Source organism: Grammomys surdaster, unplaced genomic scaffold (genome assembly GCF_004785775.1).
Source record: "Grammomys surdaster isolate TR1022 unplaced genomic scaffold, NIH_TR_1.0 126059, whole genome shotgun sequence".
Taxonomy (NCBI): Eukaryota; Metazoa; Chordata; class Mammalia; order Rodentia; family Muridae; genus Grammomys; species Grammomys surdaster.
In genome coordinates, this window is record NW_021620869.1 from 2,437,951 (window position 1) to 2,462,189 (window position 24,239).

The following is a 24,239-nucleotide window of genomic DNA, read 5'->3' on the forward strand; positions in this document are numbered from 1 at the left end:
GCACACTGTCAAAGTTGGAGGCTGCAGAGTACCAAATGGTCCCAGCGGTGGCTCTGTCACCAGCTTATCTTTGAGCAACCACAAGGAATGGCTCCACTTGAAACATGAAGCTTCCCTTTTGTTAACTGAGACATCTAACCTCATAGCTTGCCATGTTGGAGTCCAGTCTCAGCATTTCCCATGAATCCCTGCAACTCATACCTCTGTTGAACTCTAGTGTTGGAGGCTTGGTTGCCCCAGTGATAAGAGGCAGAGGTATGGTAAGAGTCACAGAGATTAAAGTCCGGATGAGGGGGACAAACATCCTTTTTAGGATCCTGAAGGTCTGACTGAGGAGCTGAGAATAACAAGGGGCCACCTTCTCCTGCCACCCCCTGTCCCAACCTGAGCCTTCAGGGTTAGGTTCCCACCTCTATTGAGGTCTGTCTATTGGGACAGGATATGATCATGATTCCGTGACCAATTCTCATCTTTTTCAGCCCTACCCCTGGCAGTTGGGTAGGTGCAAAAGACAGGGTAGTGACAAACAGGAAGGGAGGTCAGATCTGCAGAGTGGAGATTTAATGGGACAGTCACCATGGTTCCTGCTGCAGTGGTCCAGGCTGAAGGTCACAGCCTGGTGTCTCTCCCAGCAGGCAGGCACAGAGAGCACCAATGGTACCCAGATCGCCAAAAGGACAGGCCATCCTTCCCTGTACCTCTGGGGCCTGGACTCCTAGTGCAGAGACAGGCCTGCTTGAGAGGTCTAGCCTCTCCCTCTGTCTCCTGCCCCCACACTGATGGAATGCCTGTGTCCTTGCCCCTCTGTCTTCTGTCCCTTAAGCAAGGCTTTCCAGCCCAGGGGCCAGGCACAAGGCTCTGCAGGAAAGCACATTTCCAGGACCATGTGTCCTGGGTCTCTGGCACACATAAGGCACATTGTGGTGGTGTTGCTGTGGGACTGCTGGGGTCACTGTCCCCAGGGCAGTGTCAGCAGATGCTGGCTTCCAGGGTGAGGCATGGCTATCAGTGTTGAAACAGGAGGCATAGTGCGTATAGGCCATCCCTGGAGCCTGCAGTGCAAGAGAGCAGGGACAGGGTGGGCCCTGGTCCACGGGCATCAATGGACACAAGATCCTTTTCCCCATGCCCCTGGCCTGGAGCCAATGGGAGGGGTTTATGGTCCCGGGCAGAGCTCGTGGCCAGAGCCAAGGCGCAGTCATGGCGGCCCGGACCACTAAAGGCACAATCCGTGGTGTCTGGGAGGTCGAGGGCCAGTCACCATCAAGGTTAGGCAGACACATTGACGTCCCTGAGAGAGATGGTGCTACTGGGGGCCTCATCCCCGAGCAGCAGGGCTGGCGAGTCTGGGTTCGTGCCTGCCTCAGCACCGCCCAGCTCTGTGCTGGGCTCAGTACTGGGCTCGGCACTGGGGCCTAGGCCCTGGGACAGGATCTGCTGGATGGTTCTGCGCAAGTTGGGATGCAGCCGGCCCTGTGTCTGGTAGAAGACCTCTAGTGCGAAGGACTTGAGGGCACCGGTGCAGAGGTCCTCGTACAGTGGGATGGTGTACATGCGCGACATCTGTGGAAGGCACCGGGTCACGCTAACAGGCTCCCTGGGCGCCCTCCACCACCCAGATCCAGATGTGCCCCAGATGCTCAGGATGGCTTTGGCCTGGACTCACATGCTACAGTGCCCTTATCAGTCTCACCCTCGCCTCTCGCTCTAGGCTGTCTCAGAGTTTGGGCTACAAGGGCTGGGCAAGAAGTAGGGATGCTGTCGCGTTCCCCGAACACATCCCCCCCCCCCCCCCCCAGTCATGCTGGGCATGTAGTTGCACCTGGCTCTCCAGGAAACGGCGGACCCTGTGAAGATCAGGATAGTAGTCATTGCGGACGACGATCTGCAGCCAGCGGATGCGGATCTCAGCGTTCATGGAGTCCAGCAGGGATGAGTAACACTTGGACAGGCTCATCACCACCTCTGTGGGGCGGTGGGCAGGTCAGGGCTGGGCTGGAACCACATCCCTTCCCAGGCTACCCTGTTGACTGTGGGACCCACCCTGGGGCAATGGGGATCCATCTAGCAGCCGATCCAGGAAGAGTGCTGTCTGGAAGGTCCTCCACTTGGAGATGTCAATGGCACTGGCTGAAGCTGCTGCCTGCTCCAGGGGCTCTGCCGTCCACAGCTGGAAAAGGGCTTCCACAGGCCGGGTTAGGCTGGACCCCTGAGATAGGTCTGGCTCAGCCAGTGGTGGGCCTGTGGCATTGAGCCAGCGCTCGAACTCCAGCCCTGCAGGAAGAGCAGGCCTGGGGTCCCTGCCTAGGCTGGGGAGGGCCCACCAGAGCAACCTGCCGGGGAGACTCCATGCCCGAAAGGTATCCCTGGGCAGGTGGTCTCTTCTAGGTCCCAGGGTTCTCAAAGACAACGAGCAGTTCCCTAGAAGTTTGTGCCTTCCCCCCTGGAGCCACCAGAACGGGCTCCTAGGAAGGACACAGGGAGGCCAGAAAGCTTGGGTTGGTGACCAAGGGATCTCCACCTGCTACATGCCTGTCCTATATATATCACTGGAGCAGAGAAGGCTCTGCACTGGCTGTCCTGTTCCATGAAGTACACAGGCTCTGAGGACACCCCACCAACCCTACAGAGAACTATGTAGGGTCACCATTCCTAGACTTTGAAGCCCTTTAGCAAACTATATTTTTTCCATGGAGAGCTCCTCCAGTGCTGCCCTTAGTCTCCAGACCCTCAGATCCCCAGGAGACCCCTACTACGCACAAGCAGAGTCAGCCATTAGGGCTAATACCATCGCCTTCCTTGCACATCCTGCTCTAGGATCTTTGCATGGCTCTTTTTAGACCCTTCCCTACTGGCTGCTTAGCTTGACCTGCTTAGCCTAAGGGCCATCTCCTCCAGGAAGCCCCTGCCCCTTTCTCCATGTTATGATCCTTTAGACTGGAGGAACAGACCCCTCTTTACTCTCCTGGCATCCTGACCTAGACATCACACAGTACAGCAGTGGTTGATGGGCTTTTCTCCAGCCACTGCTGCCGTTCAGTGTCTGGCCCTTGGGCCTGCAGCAGGGTAGGCAGCCTCACCTGCCCGGCAGTCCACACTCTGCTCCTTCAGTTCAGGAAAGAAGCTCAAGAAAGAGTCCAGCAGGTCCTGGGCCACCACACTTGTAAATTTGTATTTCTCCACATAGGCCTGTGAGATGAGGGGCATGGCCTTAGCAGGAATGGAAGGCTGGGGATGTTTAGCTCTGGCAGAGCAGGGTTGGTACACTGGGACATCTTCTAAAGATGTGCATCACAGTCCAGGTGGCCCACAGGCCCTGCTGAAAGGGTAGGAGAAGGAGGGGACAGTACCTCAGCAGGCCACATCCCAACCTGGTCCCCAGGTCCCCTTCTCCTCAGAGAAGGACAACTCTGCCAGCTGGAAGAAGTTTTGGACAGGAGGTGGTGGGGCCTATATACTTACTCGGAGAAAGTCGTCAAAGCGCTGGGGATCTCCACAGAGCTGGGACAGGTAGTACACGAAGCAGTAGCCCTTCTCATAGGTGAACAGGTTCATCAGGTGACTGGGATTCACTCCTGCAGGGAAACACTTTGTCTGGGATGCCGCTGGACACATGTGTCCTGCATGGTGGGGCTCAGGCAGTAGTCTAGAACTGAAGATTGGGCAAGGGGGAGGGCCACAGTCCCTCGTGAGTATCAACATCCTGAGTACACAGATGGAGTTTGCTCTGCTCCATGGAAACCAGTTCTCAGGCCCTATAGGACTGTGGTAGGTGGAGGCACCTGAGAGGTTTTCACTGGGGGCTATGGACACACAGGCTGGCCTTGGAAGGAATTCAGGCACCATGAGGTAGAGAAGCTCCAGCAAAGCAAGTGAACAGCAGAAAAGGAGGGCCTGGGGATGCCATGCATGGGTTCTCAGGGTGAGCCTGGAGTAGAGAGTACCTGGTTCTAGCTTGACCTGCAACTTGCTAACCGGACTATCTTCCCCAAGAAGCCGCATCTGCCTATGCAGGGCATCCAAGCGGAAGGCTGTCTCTAGGCAGGTGAAGGCAGCCCCTGAGTGGAGTCAGAGTAAAGGTGGAGGTCAGGGAGGCTGGAGGTCCTATAGCAGGGATGCCACTCTCTACCCACCACCCAACCCCAGAGACAGCTAGATGCTGTCAAGCTGGAGGCTAAGGAGGGCTCTGTACCCCTTGCAATTGGTGCCTAAGAAGACCCTGCCATAGTGGTCCCAGACAATACCATAGGTCTCCGTGGTGATGCGGCGCTGTGCATAGGTGGCTAGGCCTTCACTCAGCCACATCTCTTCCCATGTGGCATTGGTGACAGCATTGCCGAACCAGCTGTGGGCTACCTCATGGATGACATCAATCACCAGGAACTCATCACTCTCAAGGATGGAGGAGATGATGAAGGTGAGGCAGGGATTCTCCATGGCCACGATGGGGAAGGAGGGCGGCAGGAAGACGATGTCATATCTGTGCCCATAGGTGCAAGGTGAGGAACCGAGGGGCTCTGACCATGACTCACTAAGCCCACAAATGTATGCTTCACCTGGGATGGCAGCCCAGCCCTGTAGTATCCCTTCTTCTCCAGGAGACAGAGGACAGAGAAACTCAGACAAGAGTTCTCAATCTAGCCCTACGTCTTTCTCTGGGGGAAAGTGTATAGCCAGCCAGGAAAAGGAGTGGACAGACATACCTGCCCTACAGACAGACATACCTGCCCCACATGTATGGTCCATATAATCGCTCTGCTGCACTCAACCACTGTTCCACAGCACCTGAGAGCTTGCTGGTGGCTGTGGGCAGGAGGCATGGCTCGGCCCACACACGGCTCCTATCACAGGCAGAGAAGGTGGACTGAGGCTGAAAAGCCCAGACCTTACTTACCGCGTGGATCCCCCTCTGCCTTGTCTGGCCCTGCTCTCTGGATGGGATCCTTTCCTTAACAGATAGGGGAACTGATTAACAAACTATTGTAACCTGATTCTTTTGTCAATGAAATGAAGGCACTGGTGAGGACAGGAGGGTAGAGCTGGTTGTGTGGTAGCCCCAGGAGTGCTGACCGACTGCTAGGCAGGGCACTGGATGGGTCAGTTAGTTTTATGTCTGAGGACAGTGGGTGAAGAGGCATGGTAGGCATGTGCATGGGTTGTTGCCTTCTGGGCTCTCCCCGAGGCCCAGGTGCCCAGAACAGTGTAGCAGGGTGCAGAGAGGGCCTTACCTGGGCCCAATGTCCGCTGGCTTGAGGTCTCCGGCCACAAGGGCTACGAGGTAGGCAGGTACTGGGTGCTCCATGTGGAAGTGGTAGAGGCCTTCCTCCTCCACGTACATGCTCCGAGTCGCGCTCATCAGCACCTGTACCCCTAACGGGGCCTGCAATGGACAGGCTGAGGATTGGCTCTTTACCATATAACCACTGCCCAGGAAAGGGAACCACACTTTTAGTGAAGACTCCACAACTCAGGTCAGAGGACCCCCTCGTCTGTGACAGGGGACCTTATGGTCCCATCAGGGAGCCCTCCATCCCCCAGGAGTGACCACCACAACCCAGGTCAGGAAATTCCAGATTCTTATCAGATAATCTCACAGGTTAGGTCAAGGAACTATGACTCCTTGAGAGGACCACATACTGCAGCCCTAAATCTGCTCCAGTTGGAGGCTGCCATGCTTTGGCTATAACTTAAGAATCTCCCCCAAGTTCCTGAAGGTCTAGAGGTCGTGGAAATCAATTATCAGGCAGCATCTGTTCCTCGGTGCTGGACCCTGGTCCCTTCATCCTGGTCCCTCTACCTAGCCTCCATAAGGCCTGTCTTTGACTTCTCTGCATGACTGTCCCACTACACAGCTGGGATCCCAGTCTAGACAGACAAGAAGAGTACAGAAGTGGGTGGCCAGAGGCCATCTGTAGGCCTGCTGTAAGCTCCAGCCCCGGACAATGCCTAAAGGAGGCAGAAACAACCCCAACCGTGGTCCTGACCTTGACAACGGCTGAGTAGGTGCACTTGACCGCAGGTGTATCGAAGCATGGGAAGAAGGAGCGGTTACACACAGAGTGGCCCTGGGTGAAGACGAAAGGCTTGGCATTGCCATAGGTCAGCTCTGGGTCCAGCCACCAGATCTGTAGGCAAGGTGAAACACAGGCAGATACTGTCACCTAGCCCAGGGTTCTAGGTGTAGAGCCTGGGAACAAGGTGCTGGGAAGGGCCCTTGCTGCTTTGTTACAGGCTTACATCTCCTGCAACCGTCACCTGTCCACCTGGTACACTCACTCCCCTCCCCTGTCAGGAAATGTCAATCCAGTTTGTGTGTGCCTTGTTCCAGACAGGAGGTCACATGTCTGGAGCTGTCCCACCCACAACATTGCGCTGCCTAGGGAAACAGGAAAATGCCCACCATGGTGTTAGCTGAGCTTCCAAAGGGACACGGAGGAATGGTCAGAACACCTGGGGTTGAATACAGAGAAACATGGGAAACCATAGCTTCCGTACGTTGGTGTAGAGGGAATCAGCCCCAGTGTTGGTCAATCTGTGGGGCTAGAACAGAGACTAGATATGCCCTGATATGACAGGAGTGTCAAGGAAAGGGCCTGAGGCCAGTGCCCAGAGGGAGGGGCTTCAGCAAAGAGCAATTCCCAGTCATTTCTACCCGCCACCACTCCCACCATCCTGCAGCCTGCCCTCTCAGGGCCAAGGTTGCTGGCCTAGCCAACCTCTTTCCCAGCCATGACTGTTGAGACACTCTGAATCTTCAGATGACCAGGTCAGGTCCCACCCCCACAGCATAGCTCCAGCTACAAAGTAATGTCTACCCCCACACTGCCCTCCACTAGGACCACAGAATTGTTGAAACAGTGACTTTTTCACTTCGGTTATCAAGGGCCCATGGATCCTCTTAGGCACCATAAATAGGGAACACCCTGAACACTTCTCTGACTGGTCAAAATGTGTGCAGTCAAGACTGACTGTCATCATGGGGGACAGAGCCCATCTTGACATCTTTAGACCCCAGATGAGGGGAGGTAGTGTGTGGGGTTTCTTGCTCCACAGACCCTGTTTGCCTCACAGAGCCCAGACCTTGTATGTGTGGGAGCTATTCATCTAATAGATCCCAGACCCAGACAGGCCTGCTTTCAGACCCCAGAGCTGTGTGGGAATGCCTGTCCCCACAGACCCCAGACCTGCGGTGGGGGAGGGGAAGACTATGCCACAGATCCCAGGATCTGCAGAGCTGTCTGTGCATAGACCCTAGACATGCCTTTCCCAAAGACTCAAGACTAGAGGAGTAATGCCTTGCCTTACAAACCTGGGGGTATGTCTACTCCACAGAGCCCAGATCTGGGGGAGATTCCCATCCCAACAGATCCAGAGACTGATACCTTCCCCTAACTCCACACCCAGGAGGCTGCCTGTCACTAGGTCAGAGACTTGAGTGAGTTGCTTGCCATGTAGACCTGGTGAGACGTCTGCTAGCATTCCTGGACCTCTTCCTAGCACTGTCTGCTCTCACAGCAAACCTGCAGATGTGTCTTTCTTTTTTTGGCTGGGGAGCTACTAAATTGCAGCCCCCAGAGGTCTGGGACCCAGAGACCTGACTGGAGGAGTCTGCTTCCATGGGTCAGCTTCGTTACCCTGGAGCTTGCTGTGTCTGGAGCAACCACAGCCTCCATACAATCAGGCCCCTTCTCTCCTGGCCTCATCTATTGCAGCAGTGAGGGTTCCATTTCCACCGCTCTGTTGTTAACGGCAGAACAAACACATACAGTACACATTCACAAGTGGCAGCCAGGAAGTGGCTCACTCATCAGTTTTCACCTGGCATGCTAAGAAGCAGGCCTAACATCTGCAGAGGCCCCACACTGCCCCAGCAGGCAGCGGGCCGAGACCTGCTGACTAGTTGCAGGCGCATGACAGGGACTCTGGGAAGAGGTGGAAGGCCCCAATCAAGACTCATGAGAAGAGTGCAGGAAGCCCACAGATATGAATCCCATCTGGTCTTTTTCTGTTCAGATGTCAACTTGTCCTTTTGTGGCCCCTAGTCTCTTCCTTTGGGCTCCCCAGGCGGGGGCAGATGGACCTTCCAAGGGCCCTGCAGAGCTGCCTGTGTACTATGTATCCATGGTAGATATCACATGAGCACTCTCTACTACCTGGGGAGCTGGAGGGAGGAACCATGCTTCAGGAGTCAAAGGTCCTGCTCCATTCTGCAAACCCATTGACCCTGCTGCCACGACACTAATTTTACATCCTTTGCTTTTCCATCGGGGCCTGTGGGATGGAGGGTGTCCTGTGCAGAAAGCCTGACCAGAGCCCTGTGTGTCTATTGAGAGGTGGAGCACACCTGCCCTAGCATGTCACAATACAGCATAGGGAGCCCAAAGCCACGCCTCACAGCTTACAAGGCCTTGTCTGTCACCCACTGTCCCTCATTCCACCTCTAGAGAACAGACCTGAGTGTCCTCAAGCCCTCTGAAGGTCCAGGTCACAGGGTGGCCCTTCTGTATCAGGCACTCCTAGAACACCCCTCAACGCTGGACTCTTAGAGCTGGCTTAGCAGAGCCCCACCAGAAGCTGCTCTTGTACCTAGATATGGGTACAAGACGGGAAGTCGTCGTTTTCCCCCTTCCCATAGAAAGACACTGTTGAGTATCTCCACTGTCCACCGGGCCTGGATCTGGGGCTCTACTCAAAGGTTCCAAGAACTTGTAGGCAACATCTGGGAATTACCACGGCCACCAGGGGCAGACAGACTCTTGGGCCAGGCTGCCCTTCACTCTCTGCAGGTGTCCTAGGAGCAGGGTGCATCTGACCCAGCAGTGAAGCGAAGGGTGCCTTCAGAGTCCCGCTGACCACCCACAATCCAGATGCCCACCCGGGCGTGACTCACGGCGGGGGCGTCGGTCGAGGTGTAGCGTAGGATGACCTGGAAGGGCTGGTGCGCCTGCACCTCGGGAGGCAGTGTGACGGTCAGAGAGGAGCCGTAGTCGGTGAACGGGTCTAGCCTGAAGGCCAGCGGGCAACCGGCAGACTCCGTGCCAGGCGCATCGGCGAAGGCGGGCAGCGGGGGCCCGGACCCCGGAGCAGGGAAGGAGAAGGTGCAGGGCGACTCGGAGGCGGCGGAGGCGCGGCGGAACAAGACCGAATGTAGGCGCAAGGCCGGGTGCGCGTCGAGCACGAGCGCGCGGGGCGCGGGCCGCAGCGCGCACAGTTCCAGCACCAGGCAGCCGGCCAGCTCACGCGCCTCGGGCCGCAGCTCCAGGCCCAGCTGCAGGTGGCGGAGGCGGAAGAGCTGCGCGCTGGAGGCCGAGGCCACGTCCAGGGCGGGCGGCGGCTCGGGCGGCGGGCGAGCGGGCGCGGCTTCGGCGCCGGGCGCCTTGCGGCAGCAGCACTGCGCCGCCATGACCACCGGCGCTAAGTGAAATCCATGGGCGGCGGCCGCTGCAGGCCGCGGGCAGTGGGCGAAGGGCCTGGGCGGCGGTGGTGGTGGCGGTGACGGCGGTGGCGGTGGCGGCGGTGGTGGCGGCGGCGGGGCGCGGGCACAACAGGAAGTCGCGCCGGGAGCCGCCCGGCCCGTCCCCGCGCCGTGCGCCGCCCCGCTCAGGCTGGGCTCGGCAGCCACCGGGGGCGCTGTGTACGGCCCCGGGCCTGTGCACCGAGACGGAGCGAGCGGCGGAGCAGAACGTAAGGCAGGACGCCCGGGAAGGCTGTGCGTCCTCAGCCTGCGCGCTGCAGCTACGGACTGCGGGATAAACTTGGAGGCCGGACGGTCGCTTTCCCAGGGACGCAGGTGATACCTCTTCCAGTCGGTCCTCAGACTCCGCGAACGATTCTTGTAATTACCCTGATGCGGTTCCGCTTGAGTCCTCCTGTTGGCCTGGGCAGTAGCCATGGGGTGCAAAGCGGCTTGGGAAAATGCGAGGCTGTCACGTACATAGCCCATACAGGTGTGGCTATTTAGATTCAAATTAGGGATAAAAAGAAGCTGTCAGTGGCACTGGCCACGCTTTAAGATCGGCTTTTTTGCTGTCGTCGAGGTGTGTGTGGAGTGAAGATACACTGATGAACGCAGTTCTGTCTTGAGGCCCCAATGTAAGGGCTGCAGGGGCATTTTAAGCTAGCCCAACAAGACCGTTCAAAGGTTGAGCTGTCCAATACCAGGACCAACACAAGGTGTCAACAGAGGTCACTTGCTATCTAACGGCAGGAAGCAGGAACAGATTCTGAGGGAGAGGGACTTTTAAGGCTGAGGGAATATTCAGGAGAGACACACTCTGTCTTCTGCTCTGATACTGTGGCTGTAGTGTCACTTCTGGGGAGTGCCCAGCTGTTTGGATTCAGTCTCCCCAAATATAGGTCAAGTGGTCCAGCCCTCCTTCCACAGGTGAGAGGCACAGCTAAGTGGAGAGCAGGCCACAGATGCAACTTAAACACCGAACATGGTTTCCTTTAGTTTCCTCAAGTGGTCCCTCAAGTCTCCTTGCGCCCTCTTAACTGGCAGTACATGGGATCACGCCTGGAGCCCTCATTTCAGACTCTGCAGGAACTCCAAGGCTCATGCCATCATTCAGAGGCAAGGATTAAAGGGAGGAAAACCGGACTCGATGGAAAGCCCTCGGAATTCCAGCACTTGGAAGGCGGAGACAAAAGCATCAATAGTTCCCAGTCATCCTTGGCTGTATATGGAGTGTGTGCAGCCAGCTGGTTTAAAAAGAGTGAAGGGACCCAGAGTTAAGGTTATCATTACTTTCAGGTGTCCAGTGGCCTGCCTACCAGATTATCTATGAAGGTATTCTCAACTCAATTGGACTGTCCTGTTAGCCTGGGTTCCTTTTGTCCAAATGATGTAGATTGTAGGGGTCCCCCAGCCCAGTCTCAAATTGTCCCCACAGAGGTTGGGGGTCTTATCATCTCTGTCTTGGTGATACTTCCTTCTGCAAACAGAAGTTGTGGTATGGGGCAGCCTGGACCCAGCTATTCCACTTCTACAGGCAGGCTGGGTGTGCTGCCACCCCGTATTTATATAAGGAGACAGCGCGGCTCTTTTGAGACCAAGAGAATATTTTGCACTGTGGAGTCAGTACACTACAAACTCCAAGCCCCCAAATGGTGCCTAGCCCAAGAATCTATCCTAACACTGATAAGCTACCCGGAGAGCCCCCTTGTGGTTACAGTCAGTGTTACACCCAAGCCCCCCCACCCCCCCAGAAGTGTTTGGAGAGGGGTCCTGTAGTCCCTTGAGGCAGAAATGTGAAGCGCTTGATGTGATCAAAGCTACAACTGAATGGCTCCAAGAACTGAGCTGCTGAACAGAAGAAGTTTTAGTTACACCCCACAGATAACTTTCAACATGGGCATTATGCCCCTTGTACCTTTGTCACCTCTAAGTGACAAAGTTAGCAGATTGGGAGATATGTCCTACCCTGATGGAAGGGCAGTGGCCTCTTGGAAAGTGGTGTGAGCAGGGATCAGCTACACAATCTGGATGAAAACCTGGCCATGGGGCCCTGTTCGCTGCAAGCCACAGCAGCTTCAGTGGCTGATGGGGACAGTAGCAATGCTTCCTTTAAGGGGTAAACCTAAGGGACCTGGGGGACAGAGCTCAGGGGTCAGATTAGCTAGCTTGTGCAGCAGTCCTGAAATGGATAGTGCCAGCCATTCACCCCATAGGACTGATGCTCCCTATAAGGCGGGGAGCATTTTGAACCAGTGGCCACTGAATGGCTTGTTCACCACAGCCAGAAACCAGAAGTGCAGGGGCAGGTGGCGAAGGTGGTGCTTACTAACATCCCAGAGTCTTGATCACGAACTGTATACCTCGTGTCCCCTCAACTTTGAGTTCTGCTGAGTAAGAAGTCTTCATTCTAAGGGAGAGCCCTCTGCCTGGAGACCCAAATTATGTCCTTATGCATAGACACAGATATGACCAAATCCTTTAGGCTCTTCGGGGAGCAAAACGGGGGGGGGGCTATTGTGTTGGGTGGTGACAGACTATGACCTGCAAGAAGAAGCTGATGCAGACAAACCACTCAGGCCCCAGAGACCATGAATAGGGCATAGAATTGGGAAACCATAAATAGCACCTCGGGGGGTTTATTCACTGTATTTATTCACCGATTAACCAGTGGACACACATCTGTAATTTACCCACGTAGCCCAGGTTGTTCTTTGCTCTTCACCCACTACTTCTTTAAATCGTGGCTACATTTGCAGGGCTCTTATGGAAACAGATGTCTAAGCAAGGCTGTGTGTGAACTACAAGAGCAATCAACACAAGATGGCAATTGATGGGCCTGCCTGCCAGCTGGGGAAGATAGCACACAGGACATAAATGTAGCTTGACAACACCAGGTCAGGCGTTGGTGTTGATACAGGTCAAGTAATGAGGCGGGGGGGGGGGGGGCAGCCGCAGTTGCTGTCTGCACCACCTCCCTTCCATGGCATAGCAGCTGTAAGTCAAAGATGGTGGGCCCATGAACTCCTGCTGGAAGACTCTATGTTTATGTCTAAGGGACCAGAAAGAAGTTCGGGAAGCAGAGAGGTTCTGCCTACAAACCCAGGTACTCCCTTGGAGCCCGTAGCTAGGACTCTGGTCTGTTACTCCTTATCAGCTGTCCTAGGCTTCCCAAACTCTATCCTTCACAAAGTTTCTCTACCTAAAACGTGCTAGTTTGAATTTGATCAAAACCTGATGAATAAACGAAGTCCCCCATTCAGTAGACACTTCTGTACTACCATCAAGATGGGGCAACACCCGAGGCCAGCTGCCTAGTAGAAAAAGAGGGAGGGAACAGCTCCTTTCAGTGTAGACGCTTGGTCACGCAGCAGCTGAACGGTGCGGCTTACTCTGTATCAGTGGGTTCCCGGGGCAGGATGGCCTGGGCCAGAAGGATCTGTTCATACTTCTGCAGCTGAGCCCAGAAACCCAAATTGGGCTCGGCTACCGGGCGGGCGCTCTTCACCATCTGTAATCAAGAGAGCTAAGGTGAGAGACCAGACCGACAGTCCGGAGTGCAGAAGCTCCGCCCGGAGTGTGAAGGGTGGAGCCCGCCCCGGAAGAACCCCTCTGCCTCTCTGTGGGTCCCACCCCGGAAGACCCGCCCCTGGAAGCTCGCACCTGGAAGGCGCGATCCAGGCTGTGACCGCGGTGCCGCATGAGGTAGGCGGTGCAGACGGCGGCTGAGCGACTGCGGCCATTCTTGCAGTACACGAGGCAGGAGCCGCCGTCGCGCACCGCGGCCTCCATGGTGGCACAGGTGGGCTCCAGATGTGTCAGCAGGTCCTCGGCTGGGTCGTCGAACACGGGTACGCGCAGCTCGGCCACTCCGGGTGCGCGCGGCCCGGGCTGCTGTCGGGAGACATTGACGCACAGAGTGATGCCCGCGCGCACCAGCAGCTCCGTCGCACCCGCGGCTCGCGCGTTCCCGATGAAGAGCGCGGGGGCGACGCACGCGAACGGCGGCTGTGCGGCCTCAGAGGTGCCCATGACCCCTGCGACCCTAGGGTCATCTAGGGGCCGAGAGTTGCGTGTTCCTTGCTCTGGCCACTAGGAGGCGACCTCACTGGCTCGTTGGGCGGAGCCTTTCCTGTCCTCGGCTCCGGATTGGCTAAATTGACAGTGGGTAGGGCCGGCAGCTGGCGAGCTGGCTGCCAGACAAGGAGGCCCTGTCATCCGCATTGGTCCATACGGGTGACTAGCGTCTTTAGTGAGGGCCAAGGGGTTGTCCGTCTTCCCAGGACAGCAGGCCACAGGTCAGTTGCAGCTTTATTCCCTTTCGTTAAATGCTTTCTAGTAAATCGCCTCTTGGCGTTCTCAATTTTTCCTTTGTAAAACATGGTTCATATACAATAAAACTACCACTGAATTCGTATCTTCATGGACCAGATTTTTTTTTTTTCTTTACTTAATTGTTAGGTTTTGGGTCAGAACTGTGACTTCCCAAAGGCTATTTAGAATTATTTAGTGAGGCTGTGGAGTTGACTCCATGGGTGAAGGCATCAACTTTTGCTAAGCTTGATGACCCCTGAGTTCTGTTCCTGGAACCCACACAGTGGAAGGAGAGAACCAACTCATGCAAGTTATCCTCTGACCTGCACGGGGTTGTCCTTTCATATGCACAAGCAGTCACAAAACGATTTTTAAAATTAGAAATTGAAGTCGTTAGTGTCTACGAGAGTCATTTTTTTTCTGATGTCCAGAATTTTAGAGGATACTTTTTGTGAAGTACCACCATCTCGCAGCCCTAGATACTTAGTTAATTTCAGTTTCAATTTTGTTATAATAGTGAAAACTTGGTTTCATTTTCATGGTTACAATTTGCAACCAGAAGTCAGTTTCAGTTACTCCTTATATCCCCACCAGCCAGCCAATCTCCAGTAATCTTGCCAAAAAGAAAAAAAAAATGCCTACTCTTTCTCTTCCTACTATTAGGTCTTAGTGACTCCCAGGTCATGACTGTAGCCTGGTCCTCCTCTTGTGCTAAACACATCTGGATCCAGGTGGGTCTGGCTGCCAGCCCAGTTGGAGGAGGCCTTACCAGCAACTATCTTACCTTTCTGAACTCCAAAGGAAAGAACTGTCTTGACTTTACTGAGACAGGAAAGCAATATGTGGTCAGAAAACAATTCTAATCTCAAAGGGACTGAGTTAAATATGAATGGCCATGGCTGGCAATGTGGCTTCAGGTTGGCCCAAATTGCTTGTTCCAGGGTGGAAAGTTTCACCAGCATCTGTAGCTGCTGAACAAAAGTAAGGAATTTTTCAAATATATTGGTTGAAACATCAGGTAAATGGGTTACAGCAGAATGGGGAAATTTGATATAGGTGTGAGATATTCTCCGATGACATTTCTTAGCTTTGGGGCTGGAGGAAGCTAGTAGTCTGTTAATGCAGTCCAAACAGTTCTATCTCAAGTCACAGATTTTAGTGTGATACGCCTGCTCCAAGGTAGGTTAAACAGAAGTATTTATTTATTTATTTATTTATTTATTTATTTGGTATTTTCAGGGCAGGATTTCTCTGTGTAGCCCTGGCTGTCTGGAACTCTACAGACCAATATGGCCTCAAACTCAGAGATCTGCCTGCCTTTGTGTCCCTAGTGTTGGGGTTAAAGGTGTGCAGCAGCACTGCCCAGCAGAAGCTTTTTATTGTAGAAATGGGGGTGAGTCTAGCCAGAGTCATCTGGAAGAGTCCAGAGCGCAGGCACGTGCGCGCACACACACACACACACACACAGAGACAGAGAGAGAGAGACAGAGAGAGGAGAGGAGATGAGAGAGAGAACATGGTCAACAGACTGGACTAGGCCTTGGGAAGAGAGAAGAAGGAAGAGCAAGAGAGAAACACAAAAGAGAAAAGGACTGAGAGACGCCTATGAGCTGGGGAAGTTTGGGGCAAGGGACAGGATGAGAAAAGCTAGGATGTCAGCATTGTTAGCTTCTAGTCTCCACCCCAACAGTTACCTGGCAACAGCCAGGTATGCCTGACTTAGTGTAGAATGGGCTGTTTGTCCCCTCCTCTCTTACCCTCTTACCTCTCTGCCCCTTCTCTCCCCATTTCCCAACCCCCTCTCCACATGTTCATGGCTGGCCTCTATTATTCCTCCTCCTCCTCCTCCTCCTCCTCCTCTTCCTCCTTCTTCTTCTTCTTCTTCTTCTTCTTCTTCTTCTTCTCTCTCTCTCTCTCTCTCTCTCTCTCTCTCTCTCTCTCTCTCTCTCTCTGCCTTTCTCTGTTTCTACATCTTCAACCTACCTTCCCATGTCCTAAATTAACTCTATAATGTGGCTGGAACCTCACAGGGAAGGGCTGGGCCCGCAGAGGCACCTTCTACTTCACTACCTCGTCACTATCAAACATATCCTGGTTCATTCTTTCCTTTTTATAAAACCCAACAAGCATGGACTCTGAAATGTGTAACAATACTCGTGATAACAAGGGAGCTGGAGGCCAGCATGTGCTTTGCTGTGCTACTAGGCACCATGAATAACCATTCATCCCTTCTGACAGTCATAAGGAACCAGCTTCGCTAGATCCAGAGAAATGCTGTGGTTTGTCAGAAACAGATGTGGGCAATGCATGGCCATTAGGGGGCGCTAACGAGAGCCCACAGTCATTTAACTCTGGACTTGTAACATTCCAGCTCTCTGTGGTCTCTGTGTTCTGATTGTCCCTGAGGACAATTACACACACACACACACACACACACACACACACACACACACACACACACAGGGTGTACATGAGCTAAATGAGAGTGCTTTTGAAACTACTTTTCCAACCAGACCACACCGCATCCTTTTCAGACAGTTCCAGCAACTGGCAATCGGTCATTCAAACATGACTCTATGGGAAGCATTCTTATTCAAACCACCACAGATGGCCTCAGGAATGGGATTGGGCTAATGGGAATGAGGAGGGGTTTGAAAGTCTCTTCTGTCCCATCCAGTGGCCAACAATGAAGCCAACTTTGGGTAAAGGCAGGGGGACTGGGAGGAACAGTCGCTAGAGTTTGGGACCACTGAATCGAACCAGACTTGGATCCTGTTAGTATTCTGTCTAAACTCCACCTCCACAGTTATCTGGCAACGTCCAGATCTGCTCCTCCCCACAGCTACCTAGGGGCTGCTTGCCTCCTCTCTTACTCTCTTGCTCTTTTGCCTCTAGCTTCTCTCTGTTCCCTACCCCCTCCCCCTTTCCCTTCCCCCTCTCTCCACGTAGTCATGGCTGGCCTTTGCTTCTCTCTCTCCTCTCTCTCTTCTCTTTCTCTGCCATCTTCTCCCATTTCTCTCCCCCCACCTTTGCCCTATCTCCTGAATAACCCTCCCCCCAAGAACTGTTTGGTCTGGTGTTGTCTGTTCTAAGCTGCATGCCGAAGTCTAACAGAATCCAATTCCAAGATTTCTCCACGTGCTTTCCAAGAGGCTATTGAAGGTAGGTGTTGTTCCAAAGCCTCTGATCTCATATTTCACACACAACTCTACTGAGCTCACGTGCTGCTTACCAAGTCTGTCTACCTCTGGGCCCTCCCAAGGGAGCTGGGATATACTTTCTGAAGCTGGAGTTTTCTGGAGATGAGTCCTGGCTCTGCCAAGTTGTGCTGATTGACCATTGGTGTGAGTTGACTAATCAGTTCAGTGGGTCATGACCACATTCTTATTCTTCAATAGAAGTAGTGAAAAGAACAGAATACATGAACTATTGAGTGTATACATGTACACACACACACACACACTTTATTTATTTATTTATTTATTTATTTATTTATTTTTAAAGATTTATTTATTTTATGTATGATTACACTGTAGCTGTCTTCAGACACACCAGAAGAGGGCATCAGATCCCATTACAGATGGTTGTGAGCCACTTATGTGGTTGCTGGGTAAACTCTTTATGAACCTTTTCTGAGCTTTGTTTTGCTACAATATAAAAGGGGTCTTGAGATAATGTGTTGCTGTCTTAAACAGTCTTATTGTGGGTTGAAAGTTAAAAGTTTAAGCCCTGAAGAGGACACATGGGACAGCATAGTTCTGTATAGTACAGCCCTGGCGTTCTACCTTCAGTCTGGATTTGGAGGCCCCTATTGTCCTTCATACCACTCAATAGTCCTGAGTACAGACCACATTCCTGCAGCAGCAGCATATGGGAACTGCCCACAGGCGCTGCTTCTCAGGCCTGCTGAAGATAGGTTGAATCAGAAATGCTGGGGTAGACCCAGAAAGTCTGCCTTTCCCTCACCCCTCTACGGCTCCATATATGCTGACATTTTCATGCATCCTTTAATCAGTCTTAAGTTATTCAAAGTCAAAGGGCCAAAGCAGGGGTAAATACACACACAGACACACACACACACACACACACACACACACTATTTATTTATTTATTTGTTTATTTATTTTTAAAGATTTATTTATTTTATGTATGAGTACACTGTAGCTGTCTTCAGACACACCAGAAGAGGGCATCAGATCCCATTACAGATGGTCGTGAGCCACTTGTGTGGTTGCTGGGAATTGAACTCGGGACCTCTGGAAGAGCAGTCAGTGCTCTTAACCGCTGAGCCATCTCTCCAGCGCCCCCCTGCGCCCACTTTAAACTATAGACGTTTTCACTTAGCACATGTCACATATATTTATGTGCTTTTTCTGATGACAGTTTGGGACTTGGGCCAATTGATGGGCACACATCATCAGTGGCACTCTGCACTGTTAATCTTCTGGTTTTGTGAGACCCTAAATCACCTTCTAGGCAATTGAGGCAGAGTCCTTTTGGAATTCTACTTTTCTCACCATTGCTTCCAAATGTCAAAATCGGGTCTAATTTGCTATTTGCAGTAATTTTCCTTGTTAGCTTTCCAGTCTTTAACAGTTTTAGTAGAAAAGCCTCATTCCCAGCCTGTGATTCACTGAATTCTTTAGCAACAGCAGTGGCTCGGTAGGCACCTTCATGTTTGCAGACACTCATTTTGGCAATGAAAGCTGCTAATTTGCTGAAAGCAAGTTGGCCTGAGATCAGTTTCCAATCATCAATCCCTGGAATCTGCCAAGTTTACCAATCCCCAAAATTTAAAAAGCTAGTATTACTAGGTTTTCTTAATGAATGTTAACATATTATGAAAATATTCCTTTTGAATATCTTGGGGGAGGGATGGGACATTGAGAAGATGCAAGGTCTCACTCTGGTCCAGGCTGACCTCTAACTTGAAGTGATTTTCCTGCTTCAGCCTCCTAAGTGCTGGGATAAATTCACCGCTATGCCTGGGGAATGTGTATGACAAACTCTGGAAATATAGCTTTTTGATCTTTGTATGCTAAGTGCCCATGTATGTATTTATACATATGAATACAGTTTTGGCACATCATGTCTTTTGGCCCAGTCTCACGACCTGCTTCCTAAGGCCATGGGCCCTCAGCACACTGGTACCTAGCCACCCACTTTGCCTCTGGGTATGTACTCCTGTGCATCCTGTCTGCAATCCTGTCCTGGAAGTCCCTCCCCTTGAGGTCTCTCCCTCTGCTCGGATCAGGCTGCATGCACCCACCGAATAAAGTTGAACTTGACAATCAGATGGCCTTAACAAAACCTTGGCTCCAGAGTCTTCCCCGAAGCTTTCTCCTCGCAAGTGCTGGTAGCTTCTGGCCCAGAGGCTTGTTCACAGAGGATCTGACATGCTGAGCCAGCATCCACAGAAGGGCTTGGGCATTAGCGGTGGCATAGTCAGCTTTGCCAGCTCAGGGGTTGGTGGTGTCTGATATAGGCCCGTGGCAATGCAGCTCGGATTAGTGAATTGGCCAGTTAGGGAGGTTTGCCCAGGGGCGGGTCTGAATGGGGGAGTGAAGGGGAGGAGTCAGCACAACTTGGCTCGGATTGGCTGTAGCTGGGCGTGGCTGTCTCCACGGCAACGCGACGCACTCCTCTACCGGGTTTACCCTATTACTCTGAGATGCTTCCCTGTTCTGAGACGCTTGGTGTGGTTTAGATCAAGGTTTCTGTCTGCTGAGGGTGACCCTGAGGTCAGTGGGCAAGGCTAGATCCCACATGGTCTTGACGGCTCTTGCAGTGGCGACCACTCCTGGGAAGGCCAGGGAACCCGGAAGAAGGCCAATGAGCCCTCAGGAGCTAGAGGAGTCTACTAGAAGACTCTGAAGAGGGTCACCATAGCCGAGTAGGGCTGCGGGCAGTAACCCCAGCTGCCACTGTCCACGGTCCTGAGGGCAAATTGTGACCACAGATTTGTTTCTAGGTTTGAAGACGAGAGATAATGGAAGAAGTTCATTCCGTTGTTACCCCGGACTCCCAAGGCTCGAAAACTGTCAGCTCTAGAGGTCTGGAGGGGCAAAGTGGTCGGTCTCTTGACACTGAGAGCCAGGATTCCGTGAAGAGCTACACCTTCTTCTCCAGAAGGTGCAGGGGGACTCGCTGGCAGGAAGGTGTAATCAGCACCATGGGGTCAAGCATCACAGCTGGAATTTAATATTGGGGCAGTCCTTAAAAATTCCCTAAAAAGGGAACCTGGTATGCTGGAACCCTAAATCACGGCATTGGGAAGACAGAGGCATATCTCTATCAGCCTGGCCTATGTAGGGTAATCCAGGCCATCTAGGTCTGTATAGTGAGACCCTGTCTGCAACACTACTCTTATTACTGCTACTGCTGCTGCAGCTACTGCTATGACTACTACATTGCTAAAGGTTCTTTTACCCTCCCTAGCCTAGTCTCTGGAGAGAGAAAACTCTCAATATTATACCAATCCAAGGAAAAAAAGGATACATAAGTGGTAGCTGGTATCCCATGCCTGTTCTTGGGATTGTCAACACAATCCACTTCCAGGTGACTAAAGGAATGGCTCTGTTCCATCTGGTTAGCAGGACAGCTCCTTCTCTACTCTGTTGTTAATTGTAGGGGCTGCTTTCAACAGACCCCTACCTACACAGCACTTATCATGCTTGCCCTGCAAGGGGCTGGGGTTGAATGCTTATGTAACTCCAAATTCATGTAGACACTTTAACCCCATCCGATGGTGCTTGGAGGCTAGACTTGGGAAGGCCATTAACTTCAGATGAGGTCAGGACTAGAGTTTTTAAAACAAGAGAGACCAGACTAGAGCTCTGCCTCCTGCCCCCTGCCCCGCCTTTTCTCTGCTGACCGGAGCTCACATCCACAAGGTTCTAGGAAGCAAGGTTTCATGAGCTCAAACACACTGATACCTGGACCTCGGTCTTCCAGCCCTAGAACCAGATGGTTTGCGGTAGCTGCCCAGCAGACTCACACAGCGTCTATCCCACAGACGAGGAAGCTAAGCCAGGAGCCCCGTTAGGATGAGCAGTTGGAAGTGACAGAGCCAGGTGACTGGGCCCCTCTGTGCCAGCTGCCCATCTCTAGTGCCTCTTCACTGGCCTTTACAGCTCTCACTTACAGTCTGATTTTCTTAATTGACTTTACAATTTTTTCTTTTTCAGGAAAAATGTTCCCTTTCTTTCCTCTTTATTGACAGACCTTTCCAAAAATTAGCCAGGTGGTCCTTGTACCGTGTTGGGAAGGAGGAACTTCAGGCCAGGTCTCACTCTGTTAGAAGAAAGGTACCAGGGTTAGATGGTGCAATACAGGCTCCACTCTCACACAGTGCTGGAGGCAGAAGCCCGAGAGCCAAGGGCCTCAGGCTTGACGTTCTTTCAGAGATCTCTCCCTGGCTCGTATTGACCTCCTTCTGTCTATGTGTTTCATCTCCCATTTGTATGTCTCAATGCCCCAAAGAAGGTGTCCTTCTTATGAGAACTAGTCATCCTGTCCTAGGGCCCAACCTAATCACCTCACTTGGATCACTTATTCATAGGAAGGATGTTTCTGACCTACTGGTGTTTAGGATTTCAGCATTAGAATTCCAACTGAGGGCTGGGGATGTGGCTCAGTTGTGGTGTTTGTCTAGCATGCACCGGGTTCAACCGCTCCAGATTAGCACAAACCTGGCAGTGAGTGGCTGCACTTCCACACCTGGGAGGCAGAGGCAGGAAGATTGAAGTTCAAGATCATCATAGGCCGGATATTATATTAAGTCTGAGGCAGGCTGGTGCCACAGGAAGACCTGATGGACAGGGGAAAAGGAAAGAATTTATGAAGCCTAGAACAGTGCCTTCTGCCTTCTTATGATAATTAGAGTATCTGTCCTTCCTGGCTTCTTTCTGTATAATGATACAAAGATAATATAATATACCAAATATTCTGTCTTCTCACAGTAGGAGCCTTTCTTTACTGGGTAGATGCTGAGCTTAGGTTCAGTGACCCTTTACAGGCTCTTGGGATCTCACTGGTGTGCTGGGTCAAGGGTTTGTTAGTCAGACTTCTTTAACAGAACAGAATTGACAGAGTATAGTATATTCTGTCATATATACTGTATTACACTAAATATATAATATATAATATATATTTAGAACATATTTGAGACATGTGTTGTATTAAAGTGCCCTACAGGTTGTGATAGTCTAACAATTGCTGTCTCCTGAAAGAAAGGTCAAGAATCTGGTAGTTGTTCAGACCACAGGTTGGATGTTTTAGCTGATCGTTAGTCTTTGTTGTAATACCAAAGAAGTAGATTTTAACAACAGTGAAGGAATGCCTCAGCAGCAAGATAGATGAACTTGCCCGCAAGAGTGAGGGCAAGCAGGCAAAAACAAAAGCTTTCTCCTCTCATGTCCTTTTTACATAGGCTGCAACTAGGTGGTGCAGCCCGGATTTATGGAGAATCTTCTCTCCTCAAATGATTCAGTCCAGAAAATCTTTCACAGGTGTGCCCAACTGCTTGGGTTTTAGTTGATTCTAGTTGTAGTTAAGTTGACAACCAAGGTCAACCATCACGGAATCTGAGGGATCCTATGTTGTATGCTGCCAGCCTAGCCACCAGCCAGACATTGGGATGGGTCTCCAGAGCAAAAGCATCAGCACATAGCATCCCAAGAGTGCTGAGAGGAGAGTTGATTTAGGCTGAGATCAACACAAGGTAGAGAGTGAGGCAAACCTGCCTTGGGCATACCTCTCCCAAGTGTCATACTCGAATTCTGCATTTGTCCATGTGTCTTTCAGTTTGCTACCCCTCCAGGTGTCCTCAGATCTTTCCTGGGTCTACCTATGTGTTCAAATGTCTGTTTCTTGCCCAGCCTGGGGCTGGTCCTGCCAGCTCAGGAGAGAGGACTATGTTGTAGGTACATCCATCTGGAAATAGCTAGAGGGGCTGACTGGTCCTATCTCAGGGGTGGTCGCATTTACTGTTGTCAGTTTGCACCCTTCCTTCTCAGTTCATTTCCTGTGCAGTCATTGCATCCTGTATGCCTCAGTTTCCCTTTGAGGAAATCTGGAGCCTTAGGGCTATCTGGAGAGTGATGTGAGATGGGGTGGTGGTGCTCTGTGCAGAGTGACTCTTCCAGCATTCCTCATTGCTCCTCCTTTGCTTTCTGTCTTTCTAGGGGCCATTCAGGGGATCTCAGAGAGGATGAGGAGGAGTCTGAAGGTACCACGGGAGAGCAGGACATGAAGGGGACCTACATGAAGCTCGTCCAAGGGGTTCAGGAGTGGCATGATGGCTGTGTTTACAAAGGGGAGTTCGGACTCAACATGAAGCTTGGATATGGCGAGTTCTCTTGGCCCACGGGTGAGGTAGGCAGCTTCAGCAGGGCTCTCTCTCCTGGGAGCAGGTGTTGTGGACTTTTTAAGTGACCCAAAGGACAGGACTAAGACTTTCTACAGAATTCCAGAGAGTTCTCTGCACAGTTCTACATCACATTGTGGGGCCTGGGAAGGTATGGCTGAAGAAGATAGTTTTTTACTCTGGGTGAATGTTTTATTGTTTAAAATGTTCGTATTTATTCTTTGACAGTTTCATACCTGTATACAGTTTATCTTGAGCATATTTAGCTCGCTCTCCACTGCCTTCAACCCCTCCAACATGTCCCCTTCCTGTCTTAACGTCCCCTCTCTTTTTTTCAGCTGTTCACTGAGTGCAATTAGTGTTCCTCATATTTACATGGGTGTGTGACTCTCCAATGGAGCATAGAGCAATCTGCCAGTGGCCACTACCTGGAAGAAAATTGACTTTCTCGTCCCCAGCAGTCACTAACTGCCATAATTAGTTCCTCAGCTAGGACTAGGGTACTGGAATCTTATGCAGGTCTTGTGTAGGTAGCCACAGACACTATGAGTTCAGGAGTACAGCAGCCATGGCATGCCCCAAAACCAATATTTTACAGATCTCCATCCCATCCTCTGGCTCTCACAGTCCCTCCCCACTTCTTCTATAATGTTCCCCGAGTCTTGGGAGTGGGAGACAGATGCGGGCCTCCCACTTAGTGCTGAGCACTTATCCATCACTTATTCTCAGTGTTTTGACAAGTTATGAATTTCTGCACTGACTGCTGCCCACTGCAGAAGGAGGAGAAGGAGAAGGAGAAGGAGAAGGAGAAGGAGAAGGAGAAGGAGAAGGAAGAGAAGGAGAGAAAGGATAAGGAGAAGGAGAAGGAGGAGAAGGAAGGAGGAGGAGAAGGAGGAGAAGGAGAAGAAAGAAGAAGAAGGAGAAGGAAGGAGAAAGAGAAGGAGAAGGAGAAGGAGAAGAAGGACAGAAAGGATAAGGAGAAGGAGGAGAAGGAGAAGAAAGAAGAAGAAGAAGGAGAAGGAGGAAGAGGAGGAGAAGGAGGAGAAGGAGGAGAAGGAGCAGCAGCAGCAGCAGCAGCAGCAGCAGCAGCAGCAGCAGCAGCAG

At 52.1% G+C, this 24,239-nt stretch overlaps 3 protein-coding genes across 3 annotated transcripts in view; 1 reads left to right on the forward strand and 2 right to left on the reverse strand.

The window, feature by feature from the left end:
• Positions 1-539: 539 nt before the first annotated feature.
• Rnpepl1 (arginyl aminopeptidase like 1) lies at positions 540-9,540 on the reverse strand. Its single transcript, XM_028755376.1, has 11 exons — positions 8,891-9,540; positions 5,985-6,125; positions 5,229-5,380; positions 4,725-4,841; positions 4,245-4,480; positions 3,945-4,058; positions 3,463-3,575; positions 3,081-3,189; positions 2,044-2,274; positions 1,823-1,965; positions 540-1,563 (listed from the first exon to the last, which is right to left on the reverse strand). Exons 1-11 carry the CDS (start codon positions 9,401-9,403, stop codon positions 1,270-1,272), a joined length of 2,163 nt encoding a protein of 720 aa, XP_028611209.1. The 5' UTR covers positions 9,404-9,540; the 3' UTR covers positions 540-1,269.
• Positions 9,541-12,087: 2,547 nt separating this feature from the next.
• On the reverse strand, positions 12,088-13,561 carry Dusp28 (dual specificity phosphatase 28). The gene is made up of 2 exons (XM_028755340.1): positions 13,118-13,561; positions 12,088-12,965 (listed from the first exon to the last, which is right to left on the reverse strand). Exons 1-2 carry the CDS (start codon positions 13,484-13,486, stop codon positions 12,843-12,845), a joined length of 492 nt encoding a protein of 163 aa, XP_028611173.1. The 5' UTR covers positions 13,487-13,561; the 3' UTR covers positions 12,088-12,842.
• A 3,307-nt stretch (positions 13,562-16,868) lies between these two features.
• Positions 16,869-24,239, forward strand: part of Ankmy1 (ankyrin repeat and MYND domain containing 1) — a 33,484-nt gene continuing 26,113 nt past the window's right edge. Inside the window, exons 1-3 of the mRNA XM_028755339.1 lie at positions 16,869-16,930; positions 19,740-19,900; positions 22,954-23,143. Coding sequence (XP_028611172.1) covers positions 19,758-19,900; positions 22,954-23,143 — 333 coding nt within the window. The 5' untranslated portion in view covers positions 16,869-16,930; positions 19,740-19,757. The remainder of the gene's footprint in view (positions 16,931-19,739; positions 19,901-22,953; positions 23,144-24,239) is intronic.